An 18,874-nucleotide genomic window follows, 5' to 3' on the forward strand; every position below is an offset into this window, starting at 1 on the left:
TTTAAGATTCTGCACCATATCACTTTCAAACAGCTCATTTTACTTGCCCATCTGCAGGCTTTACCCAAACTTAGATACAAGGTAGTATATCCTTTCACTCAGTTTAGCTACTTTAAACTGTCACGTTCATCATGGGCTACGAACAGTTGCCATGGCAAAATTGATGCATAGGCACATGATCATTTATTAAAATCACTTGAAGTTTTTTTTACTGGTCAGGATCTCTGGGATCAAAGAACAGCTGCCTTCACTGAAACATGAGATCTGTGTTGCTCTGTGCCTGAACCCCAGCAATGCAGGCACAGTGACGTGATCCAGCCTCAGCATCCTTTAGCGAAGCTATAGGATGAAATGTGCCATCGTGAAACAATGCAACTCCATCAGTGACAAACCTCCAGCCATAACATTCAACTCTTGGCTCAAGAGGATTAAGTTTTTATGAGCATACAACCATGATTATCAGTCATCTCAAAGCTTATTTAATGTCAATGTCTGACAAATACAGGTGCATACAATTTAAATAAAGGCCATATGCATCCTTCGTGTTTTTTTTCTCCACTGTTATATTGTACCAGTTTAACATTCATAAAAGCAAAATAGTGACTGTGGCTTGGTGTTAGGGAGACATCACAACTAATTAACTGTATTATCATAACGAGAAATCAAATCCTCAAAGGGCAATAAAATGAAACAGAAAATATCCTTGCAATAAACTGTGGCAGGTTGAACTCTCTTCTTACTAATTCAGTTTTATAGCCAGAAGAGTAATAAAATATCTCACAGCCAAATACCTTTGTGTACCCTTTTCAATTTGACAGCACCAGACCAGTTATGCCTACTGCAAAAATTCTCAGCTGTTCTTGGAAATCATCAAGTAAACATTATCAAAAAAAGGCTCTATGCTAAAAACAGGTATTGAAACAGGCTGCCGGTGACCTGGAACATCAGTGTTACTTCATTATGTCCTACAGCCACAACGTGGGCTGCCAGGAGAGCAAGCTGACCAAGGGAACTCAAAACCACAGACTCAAGGCTGTCTTATTTGCTACTGATGTGTTATCTGCTTTGGTTCAGACCAGACTGTTCTCTGTTGTTTTCTGTGTAAAACTCCACAAGTACCTAAGAGGCCTGCATTAAAATCTGAATGACACGAGTGAAAGCGTTTAGACTGCAAGCATCCATTTTTTCCAAGCAGTATGTATACACACCAAAAATAAAACCTAAAATGATTAATGCCACTTAAAAGGCATTTTCATTTTCTGTGTTACAGGTACAGAACCAGGTTTATGAGAAACACTAACATGGCACAATTCCAGAGAACTCCAGAAGGAAAAAATAATCCAATAAATGAGAAGTGCAATGACTGCTTTAATTATCAGAAAAGATATTCCTCAAACCTTATCTGAGGTAAGTGCTTTACAAACTACCTTTTAAGCCACTGACAGAATGTAGAAGTAGAGTGCTTCATATCAAGCCCACTATTTTTTAAACACTAGATGAAAAATGCTATTAAAGGCATCAGTACTCTAACTACATTGCTTAGCAGCAAATTCATCTTCTGATTATCCATTATGTATGTGAACTGTATCATCTCTGGTTTTAGAGCACAAATCCCCTGGAGCATGGACTTTTTTTTATTGCTTTTTTGACTGTTGTACAATATTGACCACACCATCACCATGCCGCAACGTTAAGTTCTCTGCTTCAGATTTCTAAAATTTACCATAGAGGTACTACTGAAGGTGAAAGATTTAACCAATATAGAATCATAGAATCGTTTGGGTTGGAAGGGACCTTAAAGATCATCGAGTTCCAACCCCCCTGCCACAGGCAGAGACACCTTTCCACTAGACTATAATAAACTTTAAAATATGTAATATAAATGTTTATATAACTATATAAACATAACTGTTGAAACCCTAAGGAACCCCAAAACTCGACCAAGACTTCGTAAGAATTGCCTATTCGTACTTGTGATAACAGTGCAATTGATTATTTTCTGCAGACGCTTGGAATCATTACAATCTTTACCTCTCATCATTCTTCATTTCTTCACGTGTGGCCAAGCAGGGTCTTCCAACAGTAAAATACTGTCAGAGGAAAACGTACGAGAACGTGCGCTCACTCTGTATTTACTTTGTTGTGGAAGTAAACCAAAACACCCGGGGACCCAGAGTTTTCTGACAAATCAAGTATATTTTATTTCAGCAGTCAGCCTCAAGGCTGTGAACTAAGCCAACTCAACGAAGAGCAGACACATGCCTTCAGGACTGAGACAGCCAGCTTTTCCTCGTGGTTGTTTCTTTTTGGACACTTATTTGAAAAACAATGCAGCTCCTTTACTAAATGTATCCACAAAGCAACACCTAGTCCACTCCACAGCACATACTCTCCTCTTGACAAGGACCACCTTCGCTTCCACAGTGAGCCCATGAAGTGCAGCAGTCATCTTTCAGTCACCCAAAAGCAGTTCTATTTCTTACCATACATAAAAAACAATCCTTCAACTTTATTTTAATATCATCTGTACTGTCATAAATATTGAGAAGATGTGAAAAATGAGCATGCCAGGTCTAGGCTAACAGGGCATTCCCATCTGGACACATCACTCCTGAAGGGTAGGCTCAGCTAGTGCTGCATGTCTTTACCATGATAGAGAAGGGCCTTGCAGAGCTGAGCTACAACCGACCACAGCTAGCAGAGCTAGGTCTGTACACACAGAAATGGGAAACTCCCCACCGATGTAAGCATTTGCAGAAGTTACTGTGTGACAGCAGGATTTTTTTTAAAAAATATTTTTAGCAATTGAAAGCATGAAAGAAGAGATGAGTTTAAGACCTGCTTACCATGCAAGACTGCTTGGTCTGAACTTGCCATTTCACTTTGCTGCCAGGAATTTTTAGTATCAGCTGGAAATGGTGCAGCACTGAGTCAATGACGACAATGTAAAAATGTGTTTGCTTATGTCATGATAACAATAACCTTAAGTATTTTGTTGAGAAACTCTAATAATTAGTTCATGCTTTAGAACTGGGGCTTAAATCTAGATGAGAAAACCTTGTTCTTTGGTCAAGATTAGCTTTTTGTTCTGCAGTAAAAGTCTGCCTGGATTTGCTGAGGCACTGAAAACTTCCTAGTCACCTCCGCAGAGACGTACTGCTGTCTCTAAAGCCTTTAAAAGCTAGATTCTACAAAAATTCTCCAGAAATAAGGATTCTCTGCTCCCCCACGGCACTAACGCACCAAGCAATAACAATATCATGGAGCCGTGGAAGGAGAGATATGATTCATATGTTTTATTTGTTTTTCAGACTTCTGAGTCCTATTTGGAAATTATGTTAGAAGAGTATGTCCAAGAAAAATTAACTTCTTAGAATCCGTCTATAAATGTTTCACCAAAAGCTGTCTATGACTTTAACCCGAACTCCTTCTGGAAGCACTCTGTGAAAATTCAATATCTATCTTCCTCACAGGACCCTCCTGTGCTTACTCTGTGAATAAATCAAGCCTGTGAAACAAAGAACACTATTTTGTGTGAAGTACCCTTACCCACTAAAGATATCAGGGAGGATACAAGTAATGCTATAGAGAATTACAGGAAATTATTAGCATCAAAGACAGAGTGGGTCTTGACAATACAACAGCCTTCTACAAACCCCGTCTTCGCTGAACAATTCAAACATCAGATCTGCACAGACTGTCAGGCACCTTTTGTTCATGACCATTGCAAACCTACAACCATATTAAAAAAAAAAAATAGAGAAAACAAAAAAAGGAGTGAAATACCTTTTCCAATACCCCTCTGTGCAAGCTACTGCTGAACCTGATGCCATCGCTCATTTACCTTGTCTTGCCCAAATGCATGCATGAGGGAAAACAAATGGATTATGTCATCTCTTAAAAATGGAAAGAAAACAGCTATTTCTTCTTGTGACACTCTGAGCTTTCAGGTACTTTCATGACCTGGTTACAAACCCCCAGCAAGGGTAAGCTGCTTGCCACAGGCACCTAGGCCACGACTGGGAACCCATCCCTCAAAGGTTTAAGAAAATTATGGGTTAACTGCCCTGTTGTTACAATCAAAGCAGAATTTCTGCTGGATTGCATCTAATTGCTTCAGTCCTAAGGATTCCCCTGCCCCTGGCAGAGCCCTAGGTGAGTGACCAACATGCATTACCCGCTGCCCCAGAAACACAGAGCCATGATTTTTAAAAGGTAGGAGGGAACTACTACGTCCTGTCCTGTCACCTCCAAGAGTATACGCTCAGAAATCTTTTACAGAAAACAGCATGGAACGAGGGCCAATATCCTCTCTAACCAGAAAAAGCTGAAACAGCTAGTATTTTCCTGGATTTTTGATCTCCTTCACAACCCATCTCAAAGGCCAACTTTGAAATTCCAGGTGCCAAACACTCAAATTACAGTGGGCACTTTCTGTAAAGTGTCAAGTAAATTATACAAGTTTTTCATCACGTTTGGGGTCAAATCATCTTCTTTCATTAACCTTTGAAACGATCTAGTAACTTGTTTTATTCCCATAAACACCCATAAGCATTAAAGCTTACTCCGCTATTATAGCTCGCAAGTAGAACACCCTCAGCAAAATTTAAACACACTTATAAAGCAGCAGTTTACACCTAAAATCACCCTGTAAATAATAAAACAAAAGCCATTTACAGAATCACAGAATGTTAGAGATTGGAAGGGACCTCGAAAGATCATCTAGTCCAATCCCCCTGCCGGAGCAGGATTACCTAGACCATATCACACAGGAACGCGTCCAGGCGGGTTTTGAATGTCTCCAGAGAAGGAGACTCCACAACCTCTCTGGGCAGCCTGTTCCAGTGTTCGGTCACCCTCACCGTAAAGAAGTTTTTCCTCATATTTATGTGGAACCTCCTGTGTTCCAGCTTGCACCCGTTGCCCCTTGTCCTGTCAACAGATGTCACTGAGAAGAGCCTGGCTCCATCCTCATGACACTTGCCCTTCACATATTTATAAACATGAATGAGGTCACCCCTCAGTCTCCTCTTCTCCAAGCTAAAGAGACCCAGCTCCCTCAGCCTCTCCTCATAAGGGAGATGTTCCACCCCCTTAATCATCTTCGTGGCTCTGCGCTGGACTCTCTCTAGCAGTTCCCTGTCCTTCTTGAACAGGACAGGGAACTGCTAGAGAGGGCCAGAACTGGACACGATATTCCAGATGTAAAATGGACGTAAATTGTAATATGACCTATTACAAGTGTAATATAGCCACATAGTATCTGAGTATAGATTATTTAATCTTTGTATAGATGTTTCACAGTATGTGCAAAAGACTGCGCATTTACAAAGGATGAAGCTCTAAGGACAAAATTTGGTGGGCTCATCCTGGAGAGGTAGAATTTATCTCGTTAATACATTACAACCTGGGTACGAAGTTTCTGAATTAAGGCACCTTATTATAGAGAAGTCTGAAGACTCAAGACAGGGTGGGTTTTTTTGTTTGGTGGGGTTTTTTTTATTTGGTTGGGGTAGCAAAGTAAGTAAAAGACAACCTAATTTTAAAATGGAAATGAAGCTACAGTTCCAGGCATGTACGCTGACTGGACTGAAAAACTTAAGATGTTAAAAAAGCTGGGACAAAAAGCAGTAAGGGTAGCATTAAATTCACACAATTTGGACATGCATCACAGTAAATCTTAATGTTCAAACCCTTACTCCCTAAAACTATTTTTATGGATTATCCAGGACTCAAGCAAATGAAGTATTGCACTTTTCTTTTAAGTAGTCATGAATCTTCCTAGCCTCCTTTACAAGCATGTATAGGAAAAGCCAGGAAATCAGATACTAAATCAACTCTACCTAACATCATGTCTCTGACAGCATCTCATGAGCCAGAAGAATGTGCAAGAACATGTCAAGTTTCCTTCTGGTTGCTAATCAGACATAAGGTTCAGATTTTGGGATTAATCCTAACAATCAATTTTTAAAATGGCATTAATTTATACAGATATTTTAAAAAATCTGTATTCATTATCATCTGTCTAATTCCTTTTTTAATCTGGTTTAATTCTCAGTCTCAACAACTTCCTGTAGCAGATGAGCTTCACAGTCTAATTACATGATGCATGGAAAGGATATCCTTTTAATAGCTACAGATTTCCTAACTTTCGGCCTCGTTCATTGCACCCTGCCCCCCACCTTTCCTCCCCAATTCTTCCATCACAAGGACAGGCAGGACAGAAGCTCTAGCTCTGCTGTTTCCAGACCATTCATACTTTACTGTTATGTCTGCTCTTTCACTTCCAGAGATGAAATAGCTCAGCCTTTTCATAAGCAAGCTTTTCCATGCCCTTACATGTTCGGGTCACCTCTTGCTAAAGAGTTCAAATAGCTTGAGACAGTATCTCAAAGAAAAAAAAAATCATAAAAATAACCAATGAAGACGCACCTCTGACTTACATTAAAGTATTGTAAATTTTTTTTTTTAATCAACTAACCCAAGCAGGCTAAAAAGCAGCTCATTGAAACAGATAAGGGACATTCACCAGAGGCCTTGAGAAGCCTGTACAAATGTCCAAGTTAATTCAGAGTTTTCTAATGTGAGCATGCACGTAAAGGTAACAGTCTTCTATTCTAATATGCACGGTACATGCAAAGCAATATGATTTAATCACGTTGCCCATTCATTCACAGAACAAAACCAACCACTTTCAAACTGCAAAAGGAACCAAAGTTCTGCCAAGAGTCTAGTCTTACAGGATGCTCCTTACCATCGAGACCTATGACTTATGTGGCAGTTAAATGCCACTAAAAATGTTTCACATACCCAAGTAATGAAAGCAGACCATTTACTTGCAGAAGACAAGCTACATTTCACATGATAACACAACTGTTGCTGTCAGTAATGAAGGATTAAAAAATACTATTGTTGTGAGATTCAAACCCCTATTTGCAAAGAGAGGTAAAATACTGCCATCTTACATGGGAAGGGTTAAAAAAAAGCACAATGCTAACTTAACTCCTTTACAGTTTCAAGAGGGAGAGAGGACTGAAAAAAAAATATAAGCTTGAGTGTCATAAAGATCTCTTAGGCTCTTTTGTGATCCCACTAGCCTAAAGGAAAAGAAACAGTCACTCAAGACGGTCAGCTAGTAGGTTTCCCCTGCAAAAATTATTCCAACTACTCTGCCATCATTTTCTGCTGCAGCTTCCACAGAGACAGGAAACTGCAAAGTACAGACTTCATGCTGAGCTAGACATCCAAATGCCTCCCACCCTGCTACTCCCACACAGCCTACTGCTTCGGCCTGCGAGCCCCTCCTGTCTGTGTTTAAACCTGAGAGGGGCAACACCACGAATGGCATGTGGCCAACATCATCATAAAGGTCTGAAAAACTGTTATGACTTATACTGCTGGTGTGCCTGTAACCTTAACACAATTTATTTATTCAAAGTAAACGCTAAAGCTAATGAGACAGCAGAATTTTTAAGTCATCATTTCAGTAGTTTGTGATAGACTGCAATCCAGAAGGGGAGCACCAAGAAAGAGCCACTGTCTTGCTTTTGAAATTACGTAGAGAAACACTACGGTTTGAAGAAGCACTGTTACAGGCAGGTTTGCCTTGTTCTCACCTTCTTCTCCAAGAAGGAGAATGGGGTAAGCAGTCCCCAGGTCTGACCTGGTAACATCCCTTCTGCATTGATGTAATCCCTTGGGGTAAGTCAGGCTCTGGGAACGGGCTTTGACATTTGCACTCTAACACTGCAGCCCTTTGCCCCGCAGTAACACCAGATGACCTCGCTGCACTGAGGCCATCCCTGCACCCACCTCAATTCTGAAGCACCTGGGAGGCAATTCAATTCAAGGCACAGCAGTCCTCAACTGCAGCCACTCATCATTTTTTACAGGCGACCACAGAGGACCATGGCACATACAGACAAGTCCTGTGAAGCAACTGACAGATACACTAACTTGCTTGTTGGTCACAGTACCAACTTTTATTTGGAGAGAGAACGCAGGCACTTGGGTTGGGCTAAAGATGGTTGAGGAAGTGGAGAAAAGCCTATGTATTCATCACATGCAATTTAGTTGAGAAAGCCAGGCTTACTGGCATGAAAGAAAAATTAATGTCTGAAGACCATGAGCAAAAATATTCCCAAACAGCTATTTATAGCTTTGACCTTTTAGATTTTCTGCATCACTAAGTCAAGAAACAGCCTGTTGCCTGGCAAGCAGAGGTGAATGAAAGGAGAGCAATGCCAACTTGTTAGAGAGCCCTTGCTAAAGGGATGCTGTCAGCCTGAAATTTTAAATTTCTATCTAATAGATACTAGACAACTATTACTACAAAAAACTTGTGGAATTACAACATGAGTTTTGGAAGGGTGTGAGGTGGGGTCCCTTTTCAGTCTTTGCTTTACACCCTTGTCATCACTTGGTGCATAAATAATCAATTTCAATGCTCTACTGACAACAGCATTTCATGTAATACACTCTCCAGCATATGCTCTTCAAGGGGTTGGAAGGAGTGCTTGCTTCTAGCAGAAGGAAAGGAAAAACTAGAAGGATAGCCAAGAGTCTTATGTACAAGCGGTAGAGATTACTGTCACCTTCCCTTCCATTCCAAGAGGACTTTATTTTTTTTCCAGGGTTCTATTAAATATTGTGCTTGGAACACCCCAGAAGAGGACATATTCTAAGGTTTGAGATTTCTTTCTTTCTTTTTTTCTGGGAGGGGGATCTTAAATGAAAGATGACAAAAAGATGCCAATATTACTAGAAGGATGATGTTACGAAATACATTTTTTTTAATTCCAAGTGTATATTCCAGATTTTGTTCTTCAAAGTTTCATGTTTTCAAGCATTAAAGGGCTCAAGATTTTGTCTCAGAACAGGTAGAAAGCAGCAAAGAAGATCTCAAGAGGAGGAACCGAAAACCCTACTCATTTTAATTCCTAGAAGTTACGTAAACAGAACACTTGTATGCTATAGACATGGACCACATCTTCATAATTATTGTTTAAAACATGCATACGCACATGAAGACAGCATGGAGCAAAGTCAAAGAAAACAGCAATAGGACAAGCCCTATGCGAAAGAGATACAAGAAGAAAGCTGGATGGCTGGGCAAAAAGAAGGGATTGGTAAGGGACTAGCACTGAGATGTATTCGAAACAGCAAGAAGTCTGGCAATGTATGTGTTTCAGTTCCTATTTGCCCAGCTTGGCTAGTAACAAAACTACTGCCTAGGCAAACATGAGCAACAATTACAAGACCTCAGTAGCCACGAGCCATTTTAAGATTAAAATTCTTACAGAACCATAATCCTCAGAGCAGCATTTTAAAGGAAAAAAGCATAGTAGGCTTTTCTTAACCTTCTTGGTGGCTGTAAATAAAACAATATGTATAGCTTTTGCTGTATGAGCACAATCTATATAGTTTATGCAACCTCTCACAGTAGTATCTAAGCAGGTAAAAAGCTACTGGTATAGTACACAAAATTACTTCTGGGACATAACTCTCAGCTTTAAATTCTAGAGAAGCAAAGTGGGTTTTGTCAGTCTTTTTTTCAGTAACCTCAGGCATCAACAGTCATACTAGCATGTTGAAGGACTCATTTGGAGGGAATGTGATAGCAAGTAGGGGGAATTAGCTACAAGAAACATTTCTCCTGTTTGCAGTTATTGTCTGACTTCAGCCCTTAAGAAAGTAAGCATAAAATCTGGAAAAGGCAGCCAACAAATCCTCCCCAAAAAGGGCTATGTGTGGAATGGCTGATAGGATGGATTTGAGCACTGGAAAATACCAATTTATTCAATTGGTGAATACAGATCCAGTGACAGTGGTGATAGGTGTAGAGGTCTTAGCAGGCAGGGATGGCAGAGTAGGGATGGCTTCTTTTTGTGGTATGCTCTCAAATCATAAGACCATCCCAGCTTTTTCAGTTTCAAAATGAGACTAAATTTCAGGGGAAGAAAGAACTACATGTTACTGTCTGCAAATGCCGTAAGTCATTTTGGGACATCAAACACCAGAGCTCCTACAATACTCGCACAGTGGGGAAAACACAGTTTCACAGAGAATTTGACAGGTGAGAAAAGGACTCACTGGCACTAGTTCAAAGCTCATGATTTCAAGGCTTAGAAACATGAAAACTACATGACAAAAAACTACCAGCGACCAATCTTTAACCCTGGTTCTTACCTCAGCAGGTTTCTTTTGTTCATTTGCTGGTGTTTTTGACTTGCTCCTGTATTTAGAACAAGAAGAAAAGGAAGTGGAAGGACCTGTTAAAAAAAAAATAAATAAAAAAGGACCATTATAGCTCCTTTCAATTCATTTAATTTTTCAGTAAAACACAAGGCACTCCAATCTCTTGAATTATCATAATTTTTTGACAAGATGTGGGCAAAAAACTCTTCAGCAGTCTGTAGGCTTGATTACAGCTCCTCCTGCTCCACTCGTTCTTTGTAAAACCACAGCACATTGAGTTTATGGGTACATTCTGCTCTGCCCAATACCAGCATGAGTAAACTGAAACAAGCAGGCAGACCACTTTCCTTCGTTTCCTTTCTAACAAAGTGGAAGGAGGAGCAAAACCGAGGACAGAGTCTGCAAGTGCTAAAAAAAAAAAACAAACAAAAAAGCAATGATACTAAAGCATGCTGATCGTAGTGTGATGTCTAGACAGTTCTGGGCAAAATGTTATTTCAGTACAGGATACATTGATGACTCGCAACAAATATGACAATGAATCATCATTATGTATAGAGTTATTAGATAGGTACAGGTTTATAAGAAACAAACAAGACCCTGCCATACAGATGATTTTTTTGCAGATAAAATGGGAAGACGCAACCTCAGGCAGACGTGTGCCAATGTTAAAATGTAACTTTATTAAATTGTATAATAGACCAAAGTGGAATAGACCAAGAACCAGTGTAAGATAACATAACAATCAATATTGTATTAATATTGGTTATAATGCTATCTTATATATAACTCTAACATATCAAAGCTCAAATAGCTTGCCACCCCCAGTAATTTTAAAGTTGAGGCTGTGCACAAGAGAAAACAGGACTCCTTTTAAAAAAATTAATTACAAAATAGGACCCTGGACAGTAAAATTTCTCTTGAATTACAGATTTTTTTTTTTTTCCCCAACTCTGAATGGCAAAGACATATAAGTTTCTCTTCAAATTCTAAGTAGACTCAAAACTCCCCCCAGGTTTACAGGATCCTTCGCCTCATTTTTCTCCCGTAACAGGATTCAGAACACCAAAGACCACAGAACACGAAAAGAAATCAAGCAAGAAACATTTTTTTTTAATTATAAGAGGTGAAACGGTTTGCCCTCAAACCACAGAAGGAAACCACAAGGGGGTGATAGACCAAAGAAAAACTAGTAGGTATTACTTACTCTCATTGTCTGAACTGTCACTGGTGCTTAGATGCCTGTGGCGTTTCATCCTGACGCATCCTAAAGAGAAAAAAAAAGTTGATAGCAACCATTCTACCAGAAAACCACCGGCTGCTGGATGACGCCAGGCTCTTCGCACTGAAGGCAAAGCTCTTCTGAAGAGCTTTCAGGCACAGAAATAATCCCAGTTCAGCCACTACGTTTTATTTCTGCAAGCAACTATTAGACCACAGTATTATTTGTGAAACTAAGCACCCTCAAAACCAGCATGCCTCTGCTGGGCAGAGCCTGCTTTAAATTTTGCAGAAAGGAGTGAAACCGCCAGCTGATTCCCGGCAGGGCTCGAGTGGCGCTCTGCTCTCGGAGGAGACTCAATGTCCCATCTGTTCAGCCAGAGGAAGAGTTGCCATGGTGGCAGTCGCTAGCTGAGAGCCGGGTGGAGGCCAGGAAATAAGGAGGATGCGCAGCAAGGCAAGGATTTAGAAATATAACTCACCTTAAAAAAAAAAAAGGCAAAAAACCCCAAAGGCATCCACGCAAAACAGAAGGCGGATTTTAAATAGGGACAAGCACAGAAAATGGTGACTGATGCCATATAGTTTAAATCATCTGATCACCGCTTAGTCCACAAGAAATGTGGTTTTCAGAAGTTTGAGAAGTGATCAAAGGTATCACTGAGAAATACTTCTGTGGTGCTGCACCAGTTCCATTAAAAAAAAGGTATTGAGCTTTTTGAAATCCATTTTTGAACATGTAACGCATACGGAGAACAGGGTAGAAGAAAATTCTGCACCACTACTTCATAAAAGAAAGATCAAAATAGTGATCAGCTATATATTCTAAACAAGTGTCAACAGAAAACCATACACATTCTTGTAAGTCCTGCCATTCTATAATATTCAATGTTACATTTGTTAAATAAGAACCAATAACAGTTTACAATTAATAATAGTAAATGAAAATCACCCCTATCTTTTTAATGGATTGAATGAGCAAATCGTTAGAGAAAAAAAGTAAAAAATGATTCTGCAAGAACAGATAACAACTTCTTTTTTTTTTTTTTTAAAAAAAAAAGAGCAGAAGACAGGCACAAGTAGGCTACAGACAGCTGAACCTGAAACACCTGCAGTATTATAAGTGCCAGCCTGGCCACACGTGAAACGTAAGCAGCCTCATTTCTTAAACAAAACCACATGCTGTTAAAAAAAGCAATGCAGCTAAATAACCCATTTGATAAACCCTCCACGTTAGTTACTGTACAACAGGTCTTGAGATTATCCAAAGACCATGGGATAAACGAGATTTCCAGATAAGAGAAGCCTGTCCAAAGGCTTTGAAGAGATTGCAGTCGAATTGTTTGCAGCACAAGTGTTTAATTTAGTTGAAATTTTCAGTAGCCTTTATATTTGAGAGAGTGAATTTACTGAATCTAAATGCAATGAACACTCAAAGTTTAAAACAATCTTTTTGACCTATCTGTTATAAAAAGACATTGCCCACACTCCTGGAAGTTGACAAAGAAAGCGGTGCGTGCAGTTTTCAAGCAGGTAAATACAGAACTTTGAGTCAGGTATTTAACCTGGGAAGAGGACAGATGGAGGTCAAAGGTTGGCCTCGATGATCCCAGAGGTCTCTTCCAACCTAGTTGATTCTGTGATTCAGTGGTCAACAGGACAGGACATCAAAAGGTCTAATTTGTATCACTTAAGCAAGCTATAAACTCCCACTATATAACAATTAATTTCACATTAATTCATCTTCTCACAGCTCAAGCAACCTGAAGCAGGCAAAGCAGCCACGCTGTACGCAAAGACCAGTGTCCAACAGAAGAATGACATAAAAAGCAAAACACTCAAAGCACCGCAGGACTTCACTTCCAGCTAGCAATGTAAGGTGGCTTGTGCAGAAACCAGTCAGACAAAGAAACTTCCATGAATCTCTTAATGAAAAGCTGTTTGACAGGTAGAAGGCACTTGGGCCAGAAGGGCTTGTCTTTGTGCATGTTTTGGGGGCACCAGAGTTGAAGTTAACTTCTGAGTAGTTAGGGGAGGACTAGAAGACTATTTTAGTCTTGCCAGCTCATGAAGTTTAAAGGCATAGACTTTAATGAAGAGCAAATAAAATGCTATTGCTTATTTGAGAGCTTGTACTCCAGCAGATAAACCCAGCTCCCCAGAGCATACAACCCACCCTAAAAAGGAGCAGGTTCTGCCTGTGGCAATGCCTTCTCCACTGGCAGTCTTCAGTTCCAAACAGCCTTGGCTTACAGACCATCAGGCAAGTTACAAGACCTTTGGAGACGATGAAAAGAAGCATCTAGGTGTGCCAAGCAGTATTCCTCGCTTCCATTTCTTAGCAAGAAATGCAAGTACTTGCTGCTTGCTTTGTTTTTATGTTCAGATGAATTTTTGAGCAGTTGTTAAAAGGTGCTGAAAGCTTATGGCAGGTAATTCTCATCTCTTATAGTCTATATAAACATGCAGCAATAAAACCTTTTCACTCTGTACTAAAGACAGCTATCTGCAGAGCACAACATGAACATTCAATTAAAGCAGGGTCAAACATGAGGTTGAGAGAGACAACTGCAGGAGGGAACACCCAGGAAGCCTGGACTTCTGCCTGGGCAACTGGGAAAGCAGAGAGGAGATGGCTACTTCAAAGACAGCTTACACAGAAACGGCAAGCGTTAACAAAAACTTCAGAACAGAAAGCACACCTCTGCCAACAAATCCCTGTGAAAAAAAAAACACAAACCAAAACTAAAAAAAAAAAATAAAAGTTGTATTTGAGAAGTGGGTTTGTAGCAGCTTAGGGAAGAGATTTACACCTCTATCATAGCAGACAGAAACAGAAAAAGCAGTCACCCAGGGTAAAAGCCCCAAATAGTAATAACACTGGATCCCTGCCTGATTTTTTTCAGCAACATTAACCACAACAACAGTGAATAAGACCCACAGAGCTACAACAAATCACAGGCATGCTGCGTTCAGTAAGACAGGTTATTAAAGTGACCAACGTGCTGCATGCCCCCACATGATACAGGAGTAACAGCCTCAGCACCATTCAACAGGACCACCTCTGCAGGGGGTTTCACTTTGGTTTTTAATAGGAGACTCCTTTGCTGTACCCTTGTGCACACTGGCACTGCCACACAACTTCCAGCTCACTTCCACCCCAAAGTGTGAGGGCTCATCAGAACAGCTCACTAACGATGTTTCTGCTCCCTAGCCATTACAGAGGGATCCCAAGTAACACCTGTTTTGTGGTAAAGCTCCCGTCTCACTCCTTCACCTGCCTTTGCAGAATGCGGAAGAATCAGCAGCCGCTCAGTTCAGAAAGACCAGGATATGCAAAGCCAGACACCACAACATGGAAACCAATGTCAACCTTTCCCAGCTTCAGTCCAATTCCCCCCCAAAGCGGTCCAGCACCCTCCACTTTGTCCCTCAGCTTCAGACAATGATACTATTAGCCAGCTGATACAGTCTAGAGCAAGGCTGCAAGCAACCCTGTGCCTCAGTTCCTGCTTCTTCCACTACATTTACATTTTTTCACTTGCAAAGCACTCTGAGAAAATTAAAATAAAATTTAAAAATATACACACACACACATATATATCCCTAAAAAGGCTAAATGTAGAAAGGAAGGGCAATCCACGCATATAAAAATCCCAAACCAAACAAGCAGAACCAAAAATCGCACAGAAATGGGTACAATCTCTCATATATCTTAGCTTTGCCCCTTTTCTAACTTCACCCCTGAAAACTATGGTGAAATTTTATGACAATAAAGCCTAGAATAAAGGAGCACAATTAATATTTTTCAACATGTGCATCAAGACTTAATGAAAAGGTGAGAAATAAATTCATGAGACTGTCAGTGCCCTTTTCCTGCCTCAGAGTATCAGCTATAATAAATGGCATGGGGCAATTCCAAAAGAGAATCAAGTAAATACTATTCTTTTTACACACAGAATGAAAAATTTAGTAAATTTTTGTAACAGATATGAAATATTTTTTTGCACAGAATAGTTAAAAAAAATTTAGAAAACAGCCTCAAATGGATGCTACTTACAAAGAAAAAAAGAGGTAAGAAAAGATGAGCCGTCATTAGGAGCATGATGGAAATGACAGACAGCAAGGAGCTAAAACCATCAGCCTCCTTCCACTTCCTTTATCCTCATACAGGCGTTTTGCAAATGTGCATATTGAACTTTTTGTTTGTACTTTGAGAACTTAGTTTTAGCTTTTAAACTTCCTAGCTGTTCCAATGCACAAGCTAAGAAAAACACGGAGGGTAAAGCAACTCAACACCGAAATGTTGTTGCAGAGCAAAAGAGGGAAGTGGCTCCACCCGCACAAAAAGCCCCAAGAAAACCCTTATTTCCCAGTCACTGAGTAATGATTTTCACTACCTTAAAAGGTAAGTAGGGGTGCTTTGGCTGTGGATTCAAAATGTGTTCAAGCCTTATGGTCAAGCACAGATTACCTTAAACATAATCATTAAAAATAAGAACATAACATGTCTTGATCTGAAGCATTTTTTTGCCCTTTTTTTCCTGAAATCCACAGAAGGACTAACAGCTGATTGATCACTTGTATGACAACATATACAAATTCCAAAGATGCTCACCTTCAGGGATCTTTTAAATGAAAATTAAAATACAGAAGTGAGATTAAGAAATCGCCACGTCACGAGCAAAAAAGATACTCAACTTTCCAGGCAATTATTGCAATGGAACATTTTCTGGTGTCATTTTTAATATCAATTATTGGAGTGGTTCCTAAACTTGAACCATATTCTACACCTGTCGCATTTCTGACTTGTCAAGCCATGGCTGCGTGCGTATCCCCGATCTGCTCACAACAGCTTAAGACAAGAATCACAACTTAAAAAAGAGAAATCAGCCTCATTCCCTGCTGTCACCTAAACACCTGAATGCAGGTCAAGATGCCCTGAACCTTTTGGGTGTTCAACCAAAAATAACCCCAGGAAATGCACTCTCCTCAGCCACGGGCAGCAACATCATCGTGCTGCCAGCATTTCCCCAGATTCCTGAAGGCTGCTGCCCATATTGGGAATTTTGCCCTGGAGCCAAAACTGATGCTGGATCCAGCACATCACTGCACTTTCAAGGAAAGCCAGGAAAAAGCCACACTGCACTCCCCTGGCTGAAATTAAACATGGATCCCAAGCTAAGGGTAATCAACATATCAGCCAGCATGTGCAAGAATCTGACTGAAAGGATAACACCACTATTTCCAAAAATCTAGGGGAGATGTTTTGTAATTAATGATTTCTAAATTACGTTTGCTGCTTTTTGCTTATTCACGAATATCTGCGCTGCTGAAGTGAACAAGAAACAGCCACTTGCCTCTACCACCATTCTCTCCGCTCCCCGAGGAAAATCAATGTTGCACTGACTTAAGGCACTTCCCATTTCTGAAAAGCTACTTGCCATGCATTACTCAAAACAATCAGTCAAGCAGCACATGTAAACAGCAGTTAACAAAATTTCAGAGCCTTATTCAAAACAAAAATCCCATTTCAAATACCTGCAGAAACAACAGCAAACATTTTTCCCTTTTCAGTTTGTGTCAGACTAAACAACTACATTTACTAAATAAACTATTAAGTTTATCCTCTTGTTCTGACACATTCCTCAGCAGAGTTTATCAGTAACAGAGTTTGCAGAAAGAAGGATGAGGTATGTCAGAGAGTCTGAATTCACACAGCATATTAGGCAAGACATCAGTGACAAGCGTACAAAATGAATCCTTAAATCCAGCCAAGATTTCTGAACAAAACAGCATCTCCAAGGAGTAGCAGTCCTTCCTTCCTGGCTTCAGTTTGTTGCAGAGAAAGGTTAAACATATCCATATGCTACTCAGTACCTGTTAAGACCTACACAGAAGGAAAAGGCAACCAAGAAATTCAAGGAACTGTAACGCAAATATATCCTAGACCTGTGAGATTTTATTTCTTCACATTTTAAAATAGACTGACAAAAACGGAACTGGCCACAGCGCTAAGGAAACTTTCAAAGTGGGACAAAAAATAACCTACTTTCTTTAGCTTATTAAAAAGAAAAACAGTATCTATGTACGAAAACCAAATGACAAGCCACATGCAAATCTCAGATTAAAATTCTGTACTTACATTTTTACAACATGGCTTGTCTACAAAAAAAAAAAAAAAAAAAAAGAGGCAAAGGCAGTAGGTAGAAATTTCCAAGTCTCCAAAATGTGGTTTATGTAACTGTTAAATTTAGATTAGGAAGCAAATTATCTTGAAAGGTCTCCAGGAAATGTAGTACAGTAAAACCATTTAAATAGGTCAAATTTCATAGTCAACTGCCAGGGAAATTACGAAATATGAGTAGAGTTAATACAACCTTTCAAATAACTAGAGGAAGAGAGATCACTCATGTTTGGGTTTTTTATTATTATTTTTTAATATCCTATCCAATCTCACAAAAAGGCTATATAAACTGGAAAAAATACCCACTTGGAACTTGGGTTAGCAATATTTGCTGTGTTGAAAAGGTTCGAAAAGTTAAACAATTCACAGAAAAGGAAGTTCAGCAAAAAAAGTGATGTTTCTTTATTTCACTCTAACCAGAAAATTTTAAAAAATTAGTAGTATACCCCTACTCTGCTTAAGAACCCTGTAACACAGTGACCACGTCTATCCTATCCTCCCCTCGCCCCCAAAATAAAATCTTGAATTATTCTCTGAAGACTCTACTAGGCCTACCACAAAACAAAACTTTTCTTGCTACTATTTCATACTAAATCTTGGTTAACATAATAATTATCTGTAATTTAACAAAGGAAGAATGTGCCAGTTTTTAGAAGCAGCCCTACTGGCGACGGCTGATTCCTTTGTCACTAAGGCAAATAAATAACTTTAGTAGGCAAGGAACTGCATGTTACAGAAATCTGGCTAATAACATGGGTCTGTAAGAAGTGCAATAGCAACTAGACATAGTCTCAAGCTCTGTTTTCTTTATACATTACCTTTCTATGTAAGGCAATTCGGCAGCTGCCACAAGGATATCATGGGTTTAAAAATGAGGGGAAAAAAAAGTCCAAAATATCATCTTCCAGCATGACTTATCCCCTGAAATAGTTAAATTCTGGATTGAAGTCAGCTGATACATCATAAAACTAGGATGAAGAAACGCCGAATATAACCCCCCCCCCCCACATTCATTTGTGGATTATGGGCCAAAAGGGAACCCTGACATCATTTTGCTTGCCCTTCTACGACGATGATTCATCATTCGGTCTAGTGCAAAGCACTTAATGCCCATCATTTTGCTTTGTGAGTATAAAAAGAGGGTAAGTGATGCTACTTCACATTTATAACAAGCTTTGACGATACAATGAAATACAGCACACCCCAAGTGCAACTGCCTTTCCTACCTTGAAAACAGAAGCGCAGCTTTTAATTTCCGGTGCCGCATCC

General features: G+C 39.7%; 1 protein-coding gene across 2 annotated transcripts in view; it reads right to left on the minus strand.

Moving 5' to 3' along the window:
- JADE3 (jade family PHD finger 3) overlaps positions 1–18,874 on the minus strand; it is a 70,426-nt gene that overhangs the window by 24,755 nt on the left and 26,797 nt on the right. For both annotated transcript variants that reach the window (XM_068421191.1, XM_068421182.1), the window contains exons 2-3: positions 11,405–11,464; positions 10,189–10,271 (exon numbers count right to left, since the gene is read on the minus strand). In XM_068421191.1, the coding sequence (XP_068277292.1) occupies positions 10,189–10,271; positions 11,405–11,453 (132 nt within the window). In that variant the 5' untranslated portion in view covers positions 11,454–11,464. The remainder of the gene's footprint in view (positions 1–10,188; positions 10,272–11,404; positions 11,465–18,874) is intronic.

The sequence above is a fragment of the Nyctibius grandis genome, chromosome 2, assembly GCF_013368605.1.
Source record: "Nyctibius grandis isolate bNycGra1 chromosome 2, bNycGra1.pri, whole genome shotgun sequence".
NCBI lineage: Eukaryota > Metazoa > Chordata > Aves > Nyctibiiformes > Nyctibiidae > Nyctibius > Nyctibius grandis.